General features: G+C 49.7%; 2 protein-coding genes across 3 annotated transcripts; one reads left to right on the forward strand and one right to left on the reverse strand.

Annotated features, from left to right (window-relative positions):
• Positions 1–869: 869 nt before the first annotated feature.
• On the forward strand, positions 870–8,035 carry DUOXA2 (dual oxidase maturation factor 2; the record flags this gene model as incomplete). Its single annotated transcript, XM_081964711.1, has 6 exons — positions 870–1,016; positions 2,555–2,612; positions 3,873–4,007; positions 5,295–5,508; positions 6,503–6,714; positions 7,833–8,035. 6 exons carry the CDS (start codon positions 870–872, stop codon positions 8,033–8,035), a joined length of 969 nt encoding a protein of 322 aa, XP_081820837.1.
• Positions 8,036–8,558: 523 nt separating this feature from the next.
• Positions 8,559–15,042, reverse strand: NMB (neuromedin B). Of its 2 annotated transcripts, XM_081964891.1 has the most exons (4): positions 14,809–15,042; positions 12,719–12,936; positions 10,730–10,810; positions 8,559–8,692 (listed from the first exon to the last, which is right to left on the reverse strand). In XM_081964891.1, exons 1-3 carry the CDS (start codon positions 14,954–14,956, stop codon positions 10,769–10,771), a joined length of 408 nt encoding a protein of 135 aa, XP_081821017.1. In that variant the 5' UTR covers positions 14,957–15,042; the 3' UTR covers positions 8,559–8,692; positions 10,730–10,768. The 2 variants fall into 2 exon arrangements, with proteins under 2 accessions (XP_081821017.1, XP_081821018.1); XM_081964892.1 differs by lacking the exon at positions 10,730–10,810.
• Between the last annotated feature and the right edge of the window lie 4,703 nt (positions 15,043–19,745).

The following is a 19,745-nucleotide window of genomic DNA, read 5'->3' on the forward strand; positions in this document are numbered from 1 at the left end:
AAAGATGGAAAGAAAGAGAAAGAAAGAAAGAAAGAGGGAAAGCGAGAGAGAGAGAGAGAGAAAGATGAGAAGAAAGAGAATGAGATAGAGGGAAAGAGGGAAGGAGAGAGAAAAAGATGGAAAGAGAAAGAAAGAGGGAAAGAAAGAGAGAGAGAGAAAGAAAAAGATGAGAAGAAAGAGAACGAGATAGAAAGAGGGAAAGAAGTAAAGAGAGAGAAAAAGATGGAAAGAAAGAGAAAGAAAGGGAAAACGAGAGAGAGAGAAAGAAAAAGATGAGAAGAAAGAGAATGAGATAGAACGAAGGAAAGAGGGAAAGAGAGTCGCATGCCCTTGTGCATGTGAAGAGCGCTTCTATCCTCTGCCAGCCATCATCTCCTCAGCCTCCAGTCCCGGCCGGATTTCTTCTTTTCCAAAGCCCCCGGCTGGGCTGAGGCTGCTGCGGATGGACGGCCGGGGAGCGCTCCCGACGGTCCCCTCGGAGGCGGCCGGCAGACGGGGGCATTCAGGAATCAAGTCGGTCCCTTGTAGCCCCTTCCCGCTCCGGATTTCCTTCTCCCTCGGCTCCCCTCGCTTCGGAAAGAAAAAAAAAGCCAGCTTGCAGGGAAAAGGCCTCCTTTGGTTGTAGCAGCGCCTGCGGAACGCCTGGAGACTAGGCGGAGGAGAGTTGGGGGCAGACTGGAAACCTGGACCCTACCTGGGGGCTTGGGGGGACTTCAGCTAACCCCCCAAAACTCCTTTGAAGTTCAGAGCCTCCTCATCCTTTGCCAGGACCCCCCACCACCTTCTGCCCAAGTTTCGCTGACCTTCCTCCCATCCAGACGACCCCAGCTGACCCCCTTCTCGTCTCTTTCCCCAGATCCGCAAGAACCATGACCTTGTTTGACGGCATCTACCCCTTCTACCCCCAATCCAAGAAGCCCTTCGTCTTTGACGTGGACCTCATCATTGTCATCATTGTCTTTCTGGTCATCGCCTTCAGCTTCTTGCTTATCCTGCCAGGAATTCGAGGCAGAGCGGTGAGTTAGCCATTCCCAGGCGGGTTTCGAACCTGCGCGGGGGACGAAGCGTCCGGGGGGACCCCTTTCCCCAACCGCGTTTTGAGCCCCGCCGGAGGGAAGACTCTTGAACGTTCGCCTGGATTCAGCAGGCGGGCAGTTTATAAGTCGTGCAAACTCGGGCAATCGGTTGTAGGCTTGGGGTTCCGTGCATTGAGTGATTAAACGGAGCATTGTCAATGTGTGTGTTTGAGTGGGTGGGATTGCACCCCATTGCAAATGTGGGTTTTTATTTGCAAATGTCCGGGTGTGTGTGTTGCAGAGAGGAACTTTGAGGGGGACAGACAGTTTCTAAATTCGATAAATAAATTAAATAAAACAAGTGCTAACTCTGGGAAACTTGACTGGCCAGGAGGAATTTGCTTTCCTTAGAATAATCTGTAACATAATTTAAAAGGGGTGTGTGTGTGTGTGTGTGTGTGTGTGTGAATGGATGTGTTTCTCCAGCAAGAATTTGTATTTTATTTTTTTAGAGAGCCATTTTTTTTTTGGCTCAGTGGCTAAGACGCTGAGCTTGTCGATCAGAAAGGTCGGCGGTTCGAATCCCTAGCGCCGCATAACGGAGTGAGCTCCCGTTACTTGTCCCAGCTTCTGCTCAAACTAGCAATTTGAAAGCACATAAAAATGCAAGTAGAAAAATAGGAGCCACCTTTGGTGGGAAGGGAACAGCATTCCGTGCGGCTTTGGCATTGAGTCATGCCGGCCACAGGACCACGGAGACGTCTTCGGACAGCGCTGGCTCTTCGGCTTTGAAACGGAGATGAGCACCGCCCCCTAGAGTCAGGAATGACTAGCACATATGTGCGAGGGGAACCTTTAACTTTGTATTTATTTCTTCTTGTGGGGTAGATTCCTCTTAAAAAGCCAGTTCATTGCTTGCTTTCACATCAAATGTAGAAATCTTCCAAGTTTTTCCTGCCCCCATGAAGTGGTTTTTAAGGCAGCAGATTAAAAACCACAAACAGTTATAATTGGCAGGATTGGGGTGGGAAAAATACAGAGGAAACTCTATGAAAAGAGAGTTAAATAGGGATTAGGGCTCTAGATGGGGCAAGGGAAAGCTTTTGCAAACAAAAATGATGCCTTAGCGTGAAGCATCCAAAGTAGGACTTCCCCCCCGCCGCTTTTAGAGAATTGGAGGGCTGGGGGGGGGGGAATGGGGGGGGGGGGGAAAAGCTGTTGTTACATGTTGATAGAGAAACCAGGATCTGTTCCAGTCAACTCCTAAATGGAATCCTGGGAAATCAAACATAGATTGAGATTGCCTTTGATGTGCCCCGGCATTTCAAAAACGGGATTTCTTGAATTTTTATCCCACTTATCATTGGAGTGCTCAGAAATGTGTATGCTCTCCTCTCACGCTGCCCCGCCTCCCAAAACGACAGCCCTGTGAGGTAGGTTGGGACTGGGAGAGAGTGACTGGCCTCAACTCCCCCATGAGCGAGTAGGTTTTGTGCTTTGCGAGCCGTTTGACTGATCCCTCTTCTCTTGGTCAACAGAGGCTGTTTTGGCTTCTTCGGGTCATCTCAAGCCTCTTCATTGGCGGAGTCATTGTCGGTAAGTCCTGGTTTCCTTCTTTTTTAAAACCTCTGTCTGAATTCTGATCTTAATTTGGTCACCGTGCTACAAAAAAGACGTTGAGGCCAGTGGTGAAATTCAATTTTTCTTACTACCGGTTCTGTGGGCGTGGCTTGGTGGGCGTGGCGTGGCTTGGTGGGCGTGGCAGGGGAAGGATACTGCCAAATCCCCATTCCCTCCGCACTCCAGGGGAAAGATACTGCCAGATCTCTATTTCCTCTCCACTCTGAGGCCAACTAGAAGTGGCATTTGCCGGTTCTCCAAACTCCTCAAATTTTCTGCTACCGGTTCTCCAGAACCTGTCAGAAACTGCTGAATTTCACCCCTGGTTGAGACCCCCTAGAAAGAGTGCCGAGAAGAGCAACAAAGATGATTAGGGGAGCAGAGGCTAAAACATACGAAGAACGGTTGCAGGAACTGGGTATGTCAAGTTTAATGGAAACAAGGAATAGGTTTGATATGGTAGCAGCCTTCCAGTACTTGAGGGGCTGCCCTAAAGAAGGGTGGGGGTCAAGCTGTTCTCCAAAGCACCTGAGGGCAGGACAAGAAGCAATGGGTGCAAACTCATCAAGGAGAGAAGCAACTTAGAGCTAAGGAGGAATTTCCTGCCAGTTAGAAAAATGAATCAGTAGAAGGACTTGTTACTAGAAATTGTTTAAGAGTTGTGGACTTCCAGAATTCCCCAGCCAGCATGATGTAGAGTAGATCCTGATGTAGGGTCTCCTGCTTGAGCGGGGGGGGGGGGGGGGTTGGACTAGAAGACCCCTTCCAACCTTGTTATTCTGTTCTATTCCCCAAAGCACCTTTGTGTGCAGGACAAGAATTAATAAATGGAAACTAACCAAGGAGAGAAGCAACCTAGAACTAAGGAGAAATTTCCTGACAGTGAGAACAATTAATCAGTGGAACAGAAGTTGCCTCCAGAAGTTGTGAATGCTCCAACACTGGAAGCTTTTAAGAAGATGTTGGATAACCATTTGTCTGAAGTAGTGTAGGGTATCTTGCTTAACCAGGGGGTTGGACTAGAAGGCCTCCAAGATCCCTTCCAACTCTGTCATTCTGGATTCTGGATTACTCTTCTGGGTGCCCTTTCCCCTGGTGCTCAGTAGCCCCAAGCGTTTGCTTCCTACAGCAGAATTCTCAGGAGGTGAGAAGATGGACTAAGGATGGGCCTCAAAACCCTGCCCTCCTCAGCTACTCCCTTCCTGAGATTCATGGAGAGGTTTCTGTCTTTTGCAGCTGTCCACTTCTCCTCGGACTGGGAGAGTGGGACCGTGGCAGCCAACACCACCTACAAATCCTTCAGCTCCGCCATGGTCTACGCAGACGTCGGGCTGCACGTTGGCTTGTCGGGAGTCAACATCACCCTGGTTGGTGAGTTGGCAGGGCTGCCAAGAGAAGGAGCTGAGTAGACCAGCCAGGGTTAGAGGTGGGGAGGGGGAGTTGGATGCCGTGATGATGGCCAGGGGCAATCACCTCGGGAGACAGGAGGGAGAGCCACAGGTGGGGCAACCAGGGGGGGAAAAGCCCACAGAAGGAGGGAGAGGGCACGGGAGGGGTGCCTGAAGAGACCCTCTCTAGTTTTCTGGAGAGGAAAGAGGAAAGGGGGGGAGGGGGGAGGATTACTTGCAGACTTGCAAAAGCGATGGTAGCCCTTGTAGTGCTTCTAGTCCAGATAATCTGGCAGGGAGGACAGATGCCCGACTCTGCTCATTGCAAGGGCAAGCAAGAACGGGGGGGGGGGGGAGGGTTGGGGTTGGGGTGATGCTTTTCTTGTGGGAAATCTGTGGGATGCTGAAGTCGAAGAAAGGAGAAGAGCTAAAGCATGCAGTGGTTACAGAGAGGGAAGAAGAGGCTGAACTTCCTTCCTTCCTCCCTCCCACCTCTGTCCCTTCTTTCTTTCTTTGCTTCTTTCTCTCCTTCTTTTTTTACCTTCCCTCCCTCCTCTCTCCTTTCTTTCTTTCCTTCCTTCCTTCTTTCTTTTTCCTCCCTCCATCCTTCCCTCCCCCTCCCTTCTCTCTCCTTTCTTTCTTTTTCTTTCTTTCTTTCTTTCTTTCTTTCTTTCTTTCTTTCCTTCCTTCCTTCCTTCCTTCCTTCTTTTTCCTTCCCTCCCTCCTCTCTCCCCTTTCTTTCTTTCCTTCTTTTTTCTTCCTTCCTTCCTTCCCTCCCTCTCTCCCTCCCTCCTCCCTCCTTTCCTTTTTCTTTCCCTCCTTCCTTTCCCTCTCTTTTGTCCATCCTTCCTTCCTTCCTTCCTTCCTTCCTTCCTTCCTTCCTTCCTTCCTTCCTTCCTTCCTTCCCTCTTTCTCTTCTTTCCAAAGGCCTGATTCACTTGCTTAGCAGGGCCTTCAGAGATTTTGTCCAAGAGCTCCTGAAATTGAGTAGAAGGGGATGGAGTGGAAGCTGTCAGAGGCCCATCCTCTTCCTGGTCCCAGGGAGGTCAGGATCTGCAAGCTCTCCAGTGCTGGAGGACGCCGCCCTGGTGGGAGATTAGAGAAATAACAGCTTGGGCAATGATGGGAGCCTGAGAACCGTAGCCCAGGGATGGAGATAAGCCACCCTGAAGCTCCGATGGGAAGAAAGCCCACCCGTGGGGCCTCTGGGGTCTTCCCAGTTCTCAGTCCTCTTCCTCTTTAGTGGCTCACCAACGTTGCCTTTTTGCAGGAAAACCCGTGGAGCAGCTCAACGAAACCATCAATTACAACGAAGAATTCTCCTGGCGGTTCGGGGCCGACTACGACAAAGAGTTCGAACAGGGGCTGCAACGGGGGTTGCCCAGCCCCATCCTGTACGTGGCGGAGAAGTTCACCGACCACAGCCCCTGTGGCATGAGCAATGTCTACCGCATAGCGGGCCACTATGCGTCTGCGACCCTCTGGTAAGGGGACTTGGGGTCTCTCAAAGGTGGATTCATCCAGGCAGATGGGCTTTGGGCTCAGGGCTAATGTGGGGGCAGCGGGGGAGGGCAAAACAGAGCTCCCCAAGGAAACAATCAACTCGCTGGCGTTTTCAACACACCTTGATGATGCTGGGGGGATTTGAAAACCAGTGGACCGGGAATCAGGTGGGCAAATACCGTATTTTTTGGAGTATAAGATGCATCTTCCCTCCCCCCAAAAAGAGGGTGAAAATTTGGGTGCGTTTTATACACTGAATGTAGCCCCACCCACCCAGCGGCCCCAACCCTTTGGCCTCTTGCCTCCCAGAAATTTACCTCTTTGCAGCAAACGGGGGCTTGCAGAAGCTGCAATAGGATTTAATAATCCCTGCAGCCTGAAACAGCTGACGATCGGGAGAAATTGAAAGTGAAACTTGCTGTTTGCTCCAGGAGGCAAATTGCTGGGAGGCAGAGGCAGATTTTTTTTTCTTGTGCTAATCAGGCTGTTTGCTGCAAGGAGATAAGTCAACAACTATAAATGCCTATAGAAGGTTCAAATTATTAGGCTTATTTTTTGAAGACTGCTTTATTATTGTTCTAGACAACTTTAACAAAATGAAGAAGCTTTTTAAAATAAACGCTTGATCTGAAGAGGCCCAGTGCTATTGTATCTTCTTTTAAATAGCAGATAACAACTATACTTCCAGAAAGCACATCAATTTTAACAGCATCTGTACAAGTATAGTCTGACAGTGTATAATATCTGAAGTGTTTGCTGTTTGTTGCAAGGAGGCAAATTGCTGGGAGGCAGAGACAGATTTCCCACCCATTGTTTTCCTCCCCAAAAGCTAGCTGCGACTTATATTTCGGAGCGTCTTATACTCCAAAAAATATGATAATTCTACGCAAGCCTATTTCCATCAGAAGTCCACCTGAACCCCAGACCTCCTCTCCCCGCTAACTCTCCTTGTGTCTTCCTCTTTTGCAACTGCAGGGTGGCCTTTTGTGCGTGGCTCATCTCCAACATGCTCTTCTCCATGCCGGTCCCAGTTTATGGCGGCTTCATGCTTCTTGTCACGGGAGCCTTCCTCATCTTCGCCCTCCTGTCCTTCTCCACGGGGAGGGACGCCTGGTGTGCCATCCAGTTCGGCTTGGCATCCCTGAAGCTGGCCTACGGGGCATCGTTCTGGCTCACTCTGGCCACAGGTGAGTGTCCCAAAGGGGTTTGCGAAGACATTTCAATCCTGGCCATGCCTCTCCATGCAATTATGTCGTCCATGGAACTCACACAGCCATATGCGGTTTCTTGAGGTTGGCCTTGTGAATTAGGCTGAGTAGACCATCGGGGACGCAGTGGCTCAGTGGCTAAGACGCTGAGCTTGTCAATCAGAAAGGTCGGGAGGTTGGCAGGTCGAATCCCTAGTGCCGCCTAACGGAGTGAGCTCCTGTGACTTGTCCCAGCTTCTGCCAACCTAGCAGTTCGAAAGCACGTAACAAATGCAAGTAGAAAAATAGGGACCACCTTTGGTGGGAAGGTAACAGCATTCCATGCACCATGAGCATGGAGACATCTTCAGACAGCGCTGCCTCTTCGGCTTTGAAATGGAGATGAGCACCGCCCCCTAGAGTCTGGAACGACTAGCACATATGTGCAAGGGGATCCTTTACCTTTAGACAATCTGTCTTCTTTGGGACAGTCTCCTTTGGGTGGGGGGCTTATCTACCTGGAGCAGGGGTCTCTCTACAGGCTGTGGCCAAGAATGTCAAAGGGCCAGCCAAGAGGGTGTGATCCAAGCACTGCTAATTTTTTACGTCCATCACAACAGGCTGGGTACGCACAACTCCCAAAGCAAGCCAACCTCATAACTCTTAAGCAAGGTTTAATTTAACCAGAGTCAGCAAGTGATGCAAATAGACTGGTTAATCTTTTACCCTGGACTGTATCGAGTGTCGGCAAAAGCACATGTATTTATTTATTTAGTTTATCACTCATGTACAAGATAACAGGAATAAGAAAGAACGTGAATAAGAACACAGGAAATGGGAGCAAATAAATGGGGCCAATAGGACAGGGACGGGAGGCACGCTGGTGCGCTTATGCACGCCCCCTTTACGGACCTCTTAGGAATGGGGTGAGGTCAACAGTAGACAGTTTAAGGTTAAAGTTTTGTGAGTTTGAGGATGTAACAATGGAGTCAGGGAGAGCATTCCAGGCATTGACCACTCTGTTGCTGGACTCATATTTTCTGCAGAGGAGGGAAGCAAAGCTGAGTGATGTTTTTGGGGTGCCCCTGTTTAATGTTGCCGGTCTCCCTCTCTTCCAGGGCTCTTCTGCTTCCTCGTTGGCCTAGTGGTGATCGCCCTGCACTTTATCCAGCCCAACCTTCTGAAAGCATTCTTTGACTTGGCTGAGGATGAAGAGGACGACGAAGTCCTGCTGGGCGAGGTGTATGTCAACCGCTACTTCCACCAGACCCAGACACTTCCTTCTCAGCCCGATTTCAAACTGACCATCAAGAATAGCTAAAGCCAACATTGACCTGGGACTTGCTTGGAAAGGGGGTCGTTCCAAAGGGACATGGACCCTGCGATGTCCTGGCCAGGCCACCGAGAAGTAACACTGCACTCTTGCGAACTGACGCCAACCATGGCCTCTTGGCGCCATCGTAAGCTTTGCTAGGTCAACCTCATGAAACGCATCGGTTGGGTCTGAAGAACAATCATGAAACCCTCAAAGGATCTGGCGCCGATGCCAACCACCCCAGGAAAGGAGTGGTGCCAGTAAGACAGACGGTCCTAACGTTGGCAGGAGGGGGGCACGCTCAGCAGATCCCATTGGGATGGGGGTGGTACCCTGTTTGGTAGGGTTCCCCTTGGCTGCCCCTCAGGGCCTCTCCTATCATTAGACAGAGGGAGGCAAATGCTTTGAGCGGCACATAACGAAAGAGGAAAGAAAATATGGATGTCATGTATGGCGTGACATCCATACAACAAGGCTCCCCAAACACAGGACACAGGGAGGCCAGAGTCACCCAGAAAGTGAGCAGACATGTTTAATGGAAGGTAGCTATTTCATCTTTACAAAGTTGTCACCAGCCAAAGGTTCTTGGTCAATCGGCTTCATGTTGGTTGAAGGCACCAGAGATGTAGAAAAGAAAGAGACTGTGACTTGATCTCATCATGCCTAACAAAACAAAACAAAACCCCAGTCACACTTGTACATCTGCAGATCCCCCTAGTCTAGGTTTTAGGTTTTGTCTCTTCAGTATCTGGCTTAGCAGATGGCATGGAGGCAACATGTATGTTGGAGGGAAGTCCTCTCCCTCTTCCTTAGGGGCTCAGCACTCCAGCCACAAATAGATCTGAAGTTCGGGGCTGGGTTAAATATTCATCGCGAAGCATTAGCAACCTGTACCTTTGGAGCAGTGGTGAGATTCAAAATTTTTTTACTACTGGTTCTGTAGGTGCGGCTTGTTGGGCGTGGCATGGCTTGTTGGGCATGGCTTAGTGGGCGTGGCAGGGTAAGGATACTGCAAAATCTCCATTCCCTCTTCACTCCAGGGAAAAGTTACTGCAAAATCTCCATTCCCTCTTCACTCCAGAGGAAGGATACTGCAAAATCTCCATTCCCTCCTCACTCCAGGGGAAGGATACTGCAAAATCTCCATTCCCTCCTCACTCCAGGGGAAGGATACTGCAAAATCTCCATTCCCTCCCCACTCCAGGGGAAGGATACTGCAAAATCCCCATTCCCTCCCCACTCCAGGGGAAGGATACTGCAAAATCTCCATCCCCTCCCCACTCCTGGAGGAAGGATACTGAAAAATCCCCATTCCCTCCCCACTCCAGGGGAAGGATACTGCAAAATCCCCATTCCCTCCCCACTCCAGGGGAAGGATACTGCAAAATCTCCATTCCCTCCTCACTCCAGGGGAAGGATACTGCAAAATCTCCATCCCCTCCCCACTCCTGGAGGAAGGATACTGAAAAATCCCCATTCCCTCCCCACTCCAGGGGAAGGATACTGCAAAATCTCCATTCCCTCCTCACTCCAGGGGAAGGATACTGCAAAATCTCCATTCCCTCCTCACTCCAGGGGAAGGATACTGCAAAATCTCCATTCCCTCCTCACTCCAGGGGAAGGATACTGCAAAATCTCCATCCCCTCCCCACTCCAGGGGAAGGAGACTGCAAAATCTCTATTCCCTCCCAATCAGTTGGGACTTGGAAGGCAGAGAATAGATGGGGGTGGGGCCAGTCAGAGGTGGTATTTGCTGGTTCTCCGAACTACTCAAAATTTCCACTACCTGTTCTCCAGAACGGGTCAGAACCTGCTGAATACCCCCTCTGCTTTGAAGGCATATCATGCTTGACCAGGGTCCCTGTTTCATTCTGTTAAAAGTCCTTAGAGGCGCCTCCAACAGAATGGCCTTGCTCCCAGTCAGAGGTGGACTTCTCAAGCTACTTATGGGGTAACTACATACCACCCTGGCTGTTGTAGCTAATCTTGTGTATTTCTGTGCTCAGCAAAGCTCTCCTAGGGAGCCCTTAGGAAGCAGTCATGGTGCCTTAGCCAATTTCTTCAGTGACCTGATTGTAGCACTTGTTGCATTTTGCCAACAGCATTGTACTGTAGATGTATTATTTATTAATAAAATTCTGGAAATGATCAATGTCTTTGAAGGCTTGTGGATTTAAGGAACGAAGGCTGCTATCTTTACTGACTTATCTTTGACTCATCTCTTGGTTAGAGATAAGGGTTAGAGCCAGGATTGCTTGGTGGGTTGCATTTACCAAAAGGAGCAAAGAATCTGGCGTCTCAGCTAACAGAGGAACGAGGAGAACTGGTTCTTAGTCACCTCTTCTTTTAGTTTCTGCAGCAAACCACAAATCTTGTTTCTTTGACCTCACACCAAAGACTTGGAAAAGCTAACAAGTACAGCATGGCCCATCTTTTGAATTCTTCAGCATCTCTCTGAAGTGATGCTGGAGTGTTGATGCTTATTAGAGGAAGCTCCTGCACAGTGTCTACCTTGGTTTCCATTGTGTAAAGATGGGCCTTTACGCACAATGCCTCTCCCCCTCTTCCCCTCCCCTTCACAGCAACCATTGCACATGGAGACAGTAGGCGTTTTCCGTATTTTCCACATAGAACACCCCCCCCCCGTTTTAAATTTTTTTTAACATCCGACTGAAAAAAGGTCTCCAGGAACACTTCTACCTTCCTTCCCCAGTTCACGTCTTCCTGGGTTCTTTGCCATTAAACGTATTTCGAAAGCAACTTCATTAATGTTGTCATTTCCTGCAATGGCAAACGAGAATAAAAAGGTAAAGATTCCCCTCGCACATATGTGCTAGTCGTTCTTGACTCTAGGGGGCGGTGCTCATCTCCGTTTCAAAGCTGAAGAGCCAATGCTGTTCGAAGACATCTCCGTGGTTATGTGGCCGGCATGACTGAACACTGAAGGTGCACAAAATGCTGTTCCCTTCCCACCAAAGGTGGTTCCTGTTTTTTTCTACTTGCATTTTTTACGTGCTTTCAAACTGCTAGGTTGGCAGAAGCTGGGACAAGTCACGGGAGCTCACTTTTTTATGCGGCGCTAGGGATTCGAACCGGCAACCTTTCTGATCAACAAGCTCAGCGTCTTAGCCACTGAGCCACCGCGTCCCCCAAATGAGAATAGAAGGGAGCAAATTAGTGACATAGGTAGCACATTAGCTACCTCTGCCCCTCTCTATCCTGCTGGAGGAAAGGAAGTGGGCTTTCCAATTTGGCTGTTTGTGGCCTCCCTCCAAATCAGGATCCCTTCAGGTCAAAGAAATAAGGGGCATGGTGGCTCAGTGGCTAAGACACTGAGCTTGTCAATCAGAAAGGTTGGCAGTTTGTCAGTTCGAATCCCTAGCGTCGCGTAACAGAGTGAGCTCCTGTGACTTGTCCCAGCTTCTGCCAACCTAGCGGTTTGAAAGCACATAAAAAATGCAAGTAGAAAAATAGAAACCACCTTTGGTGGGAAAGTAACAGGGTTTCGTGTGCCTTCGGTGTTTCGTCATGCCGGCCACATGACCACAGAGGCATCTTCGGACAGCGCTGGGCTCTTCGGCTTAGAAATATCAGGTCACAGAAATCCCGGGAGGGTTTTATACAGCACACAGACCCCGCCTCCATTGTTTATCCTGTAGGACAATAGTGGTAAACAAAGAAAGAAATCCCTAATAGTGGATCAATGTGAGATAAAGCAGTAGGTGATTTACCATCTTAAGAGCATGAAGATCAGTGATGGGATTCAAAATTTTACTACCAGTTCCCTGGGCGTGGCGTGGCTTGGTGGGCTTGGCAGGGGAAGGATACTGCGAAATCCCCTTTCCCTCCCGATCAGCTGGGACTCGGGAGGCAGAGAATAGATGGGGGGCGGGGCCAGTCAGAGGTGGTATTTACCGGTTCTCCGAACTACTCAAAATTTATGCTACTGGTTCTCCAGAACTGGTCAGAACCTGGTGAATATCACCTCTGATGAAGATGCGTGATCTAGGACTAAAATATAAGAGGAAGACATGGGTTATGTTTTGCTCTGCACCAAGCTCTTGGTTCAACTCCCATCTTTCGAAAGAATGAGTAAAATGGTGGGCTGGAAATAATGAAATGTCTCATTCAGTATTTCATTCAGGATCATGGTGAGTAGAAACTCCACCTTATTTGGGGGGGAATGAGCAACCCTCAACCTCTTCCAAATTTCCTGCAAAGCTCCCCGCGTGTTCCTTTTCAGCCAGTTCCACTAGGAACAAGCTCCAGCATGAAGCTTAAGGAAAACAAAAGATACACTTAAGAGATTTGGATTGGTCTCATATCTGGGCAATTCTTTGCTTATGAAGAGTTGAGGGAGGGGAAGAAGGCAGGGGGTAGGAGGAAGAGGAGAAGGAGAAGAAGAAGAAAAAAAGGGAAAGGAAGAAGAGGAGGAGGAGGCAGAGGAGGAGGAGGAGGAGAAGAAAAGGAAGAAGAGAAGGAGGAGGAGAAGAACAAAAAGAAGAAAAGGAAAAAGAAAAAGAGGAGGAGGAGGAGGAGAAGAAGAAAAGGAAAAGGAGGAGGAGGAGAAGAAGAGGAGGAGGAAGAAGAAATAAAAATATAAATATAAAAAACAGTCTAGGTGTTGTAGCAATAAGGACACAACTAGAGGTAGCTGGTCAAGGACCAGGTCTCCAGCAGGAATCTCACCTGCTCTTGGGGATCCTGCTTGCCTTGGTTCTCCTCCAGAAGCTTCTGCTGCAAAAGGATTTCGAGAAGTTCTCTGGTCAGTAGGTCCTTCATACTGTCTATGATGCTTGTGACTGCTGGACTGAAGGCTCTGGGGCTCTGGTTGACCTCTGCCCTTTCCAAGGACGATGAGCGGAGAGGGATGGGGCTCAGGGGACTCTTCTTCCCCATGAAATGCCCTGGAATCACACACACACACAACCACACAAAATTTTAAATTAAATAAATCAAAAGGCTGGTTCACCAGGTTAACCTCTTGTTGCTGTTATGAATACCCTTTTATTTGTGTTGGCATTTTGGAGTCAATCAATATAGTTGTTCTACAGCTAAAGAGAATTTCTCCTTCCTTCTTTCCTTCCTTCCTTCCTTCCTAAGCTAAAGAGAATTTCTCCTCCATTTTTCTTTCTTCCCTTCCTTCTTCCCTTCCTTCCTTCCTTTCAAAGCTAAAGAGAATTTCTTCTCTATCTTTCCTTCTATCCTTCCTTTGGAAGCTAAAGAGAATTTCTACTCCTTCCTTCCTTCCCTCCCTCCCTTCCTTCTATCCTTCCTTCCTTCATTCCTAAGCTAAAGCGAATTTCTACTCCTTCCTTCCTTCCCTCCCTCTCTTCCTTCCTTCCTTTCAAAGCTAAAGAGAATTTCTCCTCCATCTTTCTTTCCTTCCCTCCTTCCGAAGCTAAAGATAATTTCTCCTCCATCTTTCCTTCCTTCCTTCCTTCCTTCCTTCCCTCCCTCCCTCCCTCCCTCCCTCCGTCACTGTTTTGCTCTTTCCTTCTCTTTAATCCTTTCCTTCTCTACCTCCGTCCACCCAAAGAGGATCGCTGCTTAGATCATTATGAATCAGAGATCTGAAGAAACACCATTTAACTACTACACGAAAGGACTGAAAGTATCGCTTTCATCACTCAGCCACTTTCAAATCTGGAGCTACTAAGGAAGAAACCGTCTATTCACTCCCTATTGGCATTGATTTGAAAGGAGGTTGCATATTCACGAATAAAATGAGGAGCGTGTCCGTGTTACAAAGAACAGAGATTGCCCCCCCCCACACACACACGGGGCTCACAGTTGCTCATGAAAAATACGCTCTGCTTTCCTACCTTAAAGGAAGCCGGTTGGCCAATTCTGAGGACTCCCTGGGGGTCTCTGGGGTCTGAAGGGGGACCTATCCTTCCACTCAGGCTGGAGTCGAAGCAATGCCAAATTTTAGCCGCTCCTCTACCCACCCAATATTTCTCCGCCACAAATCATAGGCAATCCATTAATTTGGGGTGTCCCCCCCTTATTTCAAAGAATCAGGCTCGTTTGCGGAGCTGTCCCCCCTTCCGGGTGCTGAATTTCCTCCCCCGCACGTTGTAGCAGCTTCTAACCACGCCGCCCTACACGCCAAAGGTGTAGTAAGTAAACCAAGCGGGCATTAAACGGAGCGCCGTTTCCCGTCGCTTTTAAGAAAGCTCCGAAATAAGAGTTAAAAAAAGCACCTTGGCCACCCAGCGAGACGCTCCAGCCTCAAGGGAGGCTGAGACGGAGCTCAACCAATTTCGTTTGAGTGACAAGGACAATGGAGGCTGTACTAGAACTTCGTGCGAGCTTCCCCTTTGGCCGCCCCCTCCCCCAGCCCTCCGAGTTAGGCGGGGATCCGAAAGGTCCGTTAGGAAGTCCTCGTCCTCCTGCTTCTCCGGGGGTATTCTCTGTGATTTAGGGGTGCCCCGTTGATCTCCAGAAGCCCCCCCCACTACCTCCCACCCTCGCGACTGGAACCACAATTGTTCAGTGCGTTGGAGGGCGGGGGGGGGCTGTTGGGGCTGCCCCTCTCGCCTCACAATCAGGGGGTGTGTGAGTTCGATCCGAGGTAGAGGCAGGTGTAGGTTCTCCTGCTTGGGGAGGGGGTTGGACTAGATGACCTGCAAGGTCCCTTTCGACTCTGTTCGTCTGTTAATGCCCCCTCCCACCCCTCGCGTCAAGCAAAGAGCTGCGCTGTTCTTGGAAGGTGCCCAGGATGCTGATGGAGCTTTCAGGGCGCCCCTCGGGAGGACGGGCGGAGGACCCCCTACCTGTGGCCCAGAGGTTCTCCCTGAGCCGGATGGGCCCATTCCTCTTCTCGGCGGGCGAGGGCGAGGCGGAGAGGGCGGAGAAGAGGATCAGGAAAGCCACGCCGCCCACCCGCAGGCTGCGGCTCTTGCCTTGTCCGCCTCGGGCCATGGCTCGACGGAGGAGGGACGCCCTGCTGGGTCTCGTTTTGCCGCCGGGGTGGGAGTCGCCTCTCTGCCCTGCTTTTCCCAGCCCGTCTCGGGTCGTCGCCGTCCCGTCCCCGCTTTAAGTAGCTGGGCAGCAGAGGCGGGGACTGGAGCGCTGGCCCCGCCACGTCGTTGAGTGGACGGCTGAGACCGTCTGCAACGGTCGATGGAGCTTCAAAAGGAGCCTGGGAGGGAGGGAGGAAAGAGGGAGAAGGGAAGGAAGGAAGGAGAGAGAAGGGAAGGAAAGGAGGAAGGAAGAAGGGAGGAGGGAGAGAGAAAGGAAGGGAACTAAGAAGGAAGGAGAGAAAAGGGAAGGAAGGAAGGAGAAAGGAATGGAAGAAGGGAGGAAGGAGAGAAAAAGGAAGGGAAGGGAGGGAGGGAGGGAGGAAAGAGAGAGAAAGGAAGGAGGGAAGAAGGAGAGAAAAAGGGAAGGAAAGGAGAGAAAAGGGGAGGAGAGAGAAAGGCAGGGAAGGTGAGAGAATAAGGAAGGAGGGAAGGAGATAGGAAGGAATGGAAGGGAGGAAGGAGAGAGAAAGGAAGGAGGGAAGGAGGGAGGAAGGAAGCAGAAAGAAAGGAAGGAAGGGAAGAGATGGAGGGAGGGAGGAAGAGAAAGAAAGGAAAGGAAGGGATGGAGGGAGGGAGGAAAGAGAGAGAAAAGAAGGAGGGAAGAAGAAATGAGAGAAAAGGGAAGGAGAGAGAAAGGCAGGGAAGGAAAGGAAGGAAGGAGAAAGGAAGAGGAGGAGGGAAGAAAATAGGAAGGAAGGAGAAAAGGAAGGGAAGAAGAGAGGAAGGAGAGAAAAAGGAAGGGAAGGAGGGAGGGAGGAAAGAGAGAGAAAGGAAGGAGGGAGGGAGGAAGGAAGGAAGGAGAGAGAAAGCCTGCTTTCTAACTGCTAGGTGGGCAGAAGCTGGGACAAGTCACAGGAGCTCACTCCTTTACAGTGCTAGGGATTCGAACCACCAAACTGCCAACCTTTCTGATGGACAAGCTCAGCGTCACTGAGCCACCACGTCGCTCATTCCAGACAATTTAAATTCCATGTTAAAGAGTTCAGACAGAGGCGACGCCCCGGGGCAAACTATTGTCTTTAAAGAACGAGCTGCGACTTCGCTCTGAATTGAAAAAGCTGCCAAACTGCACCGAGATCTAAGGACGCAAGAGGGCATCATGGATCCTTCAAATTCGGGATTAGGCTGTGCGTGGGTTTACAGGGGGCAGGAGAGGATTAAATGCCTCTTTTGTGGGTGTGGGTGGGTTTGTGGAGAGGTTTAACCCTCGGAAGCGGCTTAGGTAGCATCAAAGAGCACTCCCCCCCCTCCCGAGGATTAGAGAGAGGAGGTGAAGGAAGCGGGATGAAGGGACCCCAGTTTTGGCAGCCAAAGCAAAACCCACACCTGGATTGCGGCCCGTCATCCGTGGAAACATTTGGGAGGCTGAAGGATGCAGAAATGCAGACAGTCCTTCGTTCAGAACCGTTCATTTGACAGTGATGTCCGTCCATTGCGTTCAAAGAGGACATCTCACAGGTGTCCACATGGGCACGGAATATTCTGCCACATGTCGGGCAGAGGTGTGTGGGCACCGTTGTTGCAGCATTGCCAGCTCTGGCTTTGCGGAGGGCTCGCTTCTCTCCTGCTACGGTTGTCCATCTGTCCTCAGAGGTCCGGCAGCCTCGGTGGATCAGCGGGTGCCATGTCGGTCGGTCGCTCGGTCTTGTGCCAGGGTTTCCCAGGAGGTGGCGTCGATATCCAGGGACTTGATAATACCCAGGGGCAGTTCGTTTAGTGACCGTTCAAGGTTACGACGGCACTGGAAAAAGTGACTTTCAGTACGGCCGTTTTTTTACACTTACTACCTTTGGAGCAGCCCTGTGATCACGAGATGCTTGGCAACTGGCATGTATTTGTGGCTGTTGCAGTGTCCCGGGGGATCACATGATCCCCTTTTGTGACTTCTGACAAGCCAGGTCAAGGGGGGGGGGGGAAACCAGATTCACTTAACAACTAGGTTCCTGGCCCATCAGCTGCGGTGATTCACTTAACAGCTGTGGCAAGAAAGGTCTTAAAATGGGGCAAAACCAGGAGTGAAATCCAGCAGATTCTGACAGGTTCTGGAGAGCGGAAATTTTGAGTAGTTTGGAGAACCGGCAAATGCCACCTCTGGCTGGCCCCAGAGTGCGGAGGGAATGGAGATTTTGCAGTATCCTTCCCCTGGAGTGGGGAGAGAGATTTCGCAGTATCCTTCCCTGGAGTGAGGTGGGAATGGGGATTTTGCAGTATCCTTCTCCTGGAGTGGGGAGAGAGATTTCGCAGTATCCTTCCCTGGAGTGAGGTGGGAATGGGGATTTTGCAGTATCCTTCTCCTGGAGTGGGGAGAGAGATTTCGCAGTATCCTTCCCTGGAGTGCGGAGGGAATGGAGATTTTGCAGTATCCTTCTCCTGGAGTGGGGAGAGAGATTTCACAGTATCCTTCCCTGGAGTGAGGTGGGAATGGGGATTTCACAGTATCCTTCCCTGGAGTGGGGAGAGAGATTTCGCAATATCCTTCCCTGGAGTGGGGAGGGAATGGAAATTTTGCAGTATCCTTCCCTGGAGTGGGGAGGGAGTGGAGATTTTGCAGTATCCTTTCCCTGCCACGCCCACCAAGCCACACCATGCCCACAGAACCGGTCGTAAAAAGAAATTTGAATTTCACCACTGGGCAAAACTCACTCAACAAATGTCTCACTGAACAACATGTTAGGCTCAGTTGTGGTCGTAAGTGCAGAACCACCTGTACATCTCCCCAGAAGACTTTGTGGTGGGTAGAAAACGTCCCTTTTGCTCTTTTTTACATCTTAGAAGTGAAATGGGTGTGGAGAGATGTGCGGGGGGGGGGGGAAACAGGACACATGTGTTTTAATGCTTTTTAAAAAAATCCATTAGTATTCAGCCATTTTTGAGGGGCAACACCTCGCTTCACAGCAATTAGCTCTGCCTTCTGCATAAAAAACGAGAGCTGCGTTTCCATTTAATGCTGCAAAGGTGTTGATTGGCAACATTTGCATTCGAACCAAGAAAAAAAAAAAACAGACACAAAAGAAACTCAGCAGCTCTGGAATTTAGAAGAGGGAAAAAAACACAACCGATCAATGTTAACGTAGGCCACAACTCAGCCATTGTCCTCTAACCAGCTGACCCCAAGAGGATGTTGGAAGAATAAAATCCAGATAGTCCAGAGAGCACATTTCTTGATGGGTCTTCAGGTCAGCTATGAGGAGTGGTGGGGCCAGGTATAGACTAGCAGAGTTGGAAGGGACCTTGAAGGTCTTCTAGTCCAACCCCCTGCTCAGGCAGGAAACCCTACACCACACAATAGGAAGGATGAGAAGGATAATAGTAATACAGTAAATAGTTTGACAGTGTTGTGGGAATTAGTGGTTTAGCAGTGTGATGGCATTTGGGGGGAAAAGTTATAATATACGGTAGAATACAATACAATAGCAGAGTTGGAAGGGACCTTGGAGGTCTTCTAGTCCAACCCCCTGCCTAGACAGGAAACCTTATACCATTTCAGACAAATGGTTATCCAACATCTTCTTAAAGACTTCCAGTGTTGGAGCATTCACAATTTCTGGAGTTGTTCCATTAATTAAATGTTCTGTCAGGAAATTTCTCCTCAGTTCTAAGTTGCTTCTCTCCTTGATTAGTTTCCACCCATTGCTTCTTGTTCTACCCTCAGGTGCCTTGGAGAATAGTTTGACTCCCTCTTCTTTGTGGCAACCCCTGGGATATTGGAACACTGCTATCATGTCTCCCCTAGTCCTTCTTTCTCTTAAGCTAAACATACCCAGTTCCTGCAACCGTTCTTCATATGTTTTAGCCTCCAGTCCCCTAATCCTCTTGGTTGCTCTTCTCTGCAGTCTTTCTAGAGTCTCCACATCTTTTTTTACATCGTGGCGACCAAAACTGAATGCAGTATTCCAAGTGTGGCCTTACCAAGGCATTATAAAGTGGTATTAACCCTTCATGTGATCTTGATTCTATCCTTCTGTTAATGCAGCCTGGAACTGTGTTGGCTTTTTTGGCAGCTGCTGCCCACGGCTGGCTCCTATTTAAATGGTCGTCTACTAGGACTCCAAGATCCCTCTCACAGTTACTACTACTGAGCAAGGTATCGCCTATACTGTACCTGTGCATTTCGTTTTCCTTGCCTAACTGTAGAACCTTACTTGGGTATCTTACCGGTGATGGTGGATATTTATTCAACCAATCCCAAATAGGAAGATTTCCCTGGTTAGGTGGCTGTTAAGTCGATTAACCAGGGGTTCCACCAACCACTAACTTCCCTCCCTGACCCACTTATGCTTCTTGTTCTGAACGGCCCTTTTGAGTCAGCAGCCAATTGAAGGAAAGTGTCGACAGCTTCCTTAATGGCAGTCACAATTGGATAAAATTAAACCGCCCACGGGGATGTGCTTTACTGCAGCTTTGCTAAAAGCGGAGGTGGTTGAAGGGGGGGGGGGGGGGAAACCCAGCATCAGATTTTGCATAATCACCAGAGCTAAAACGCAGCGAGAACAGTTATGATGCTCGGATCCTGAACCATCTCTCATCCCAAAGGGGATTGACTCTGCCCCATACCTGCTGGCAGAAGGGACATGCTGTGTGTCCCCATCCCCCTCCCCCTTTAAGAATTCCATCTTGTTGTGGCCCGCCGGCGGTCAGCGAAGAAAAAAGAAGAAAAAGAAAAAAGAAGAAAAAAGAAAGGTTTTGGC

Source organism: Natrix helvetica, assembly GCF_964273705.1.
Source record: "Natrix helvetica genome assembly, chromosome: 12".
NCBI lineage: Eukaryota > Metazoa > Chordata > Lepidosauria > Squamata > Natricidae > Natrix > Natrix helvetica.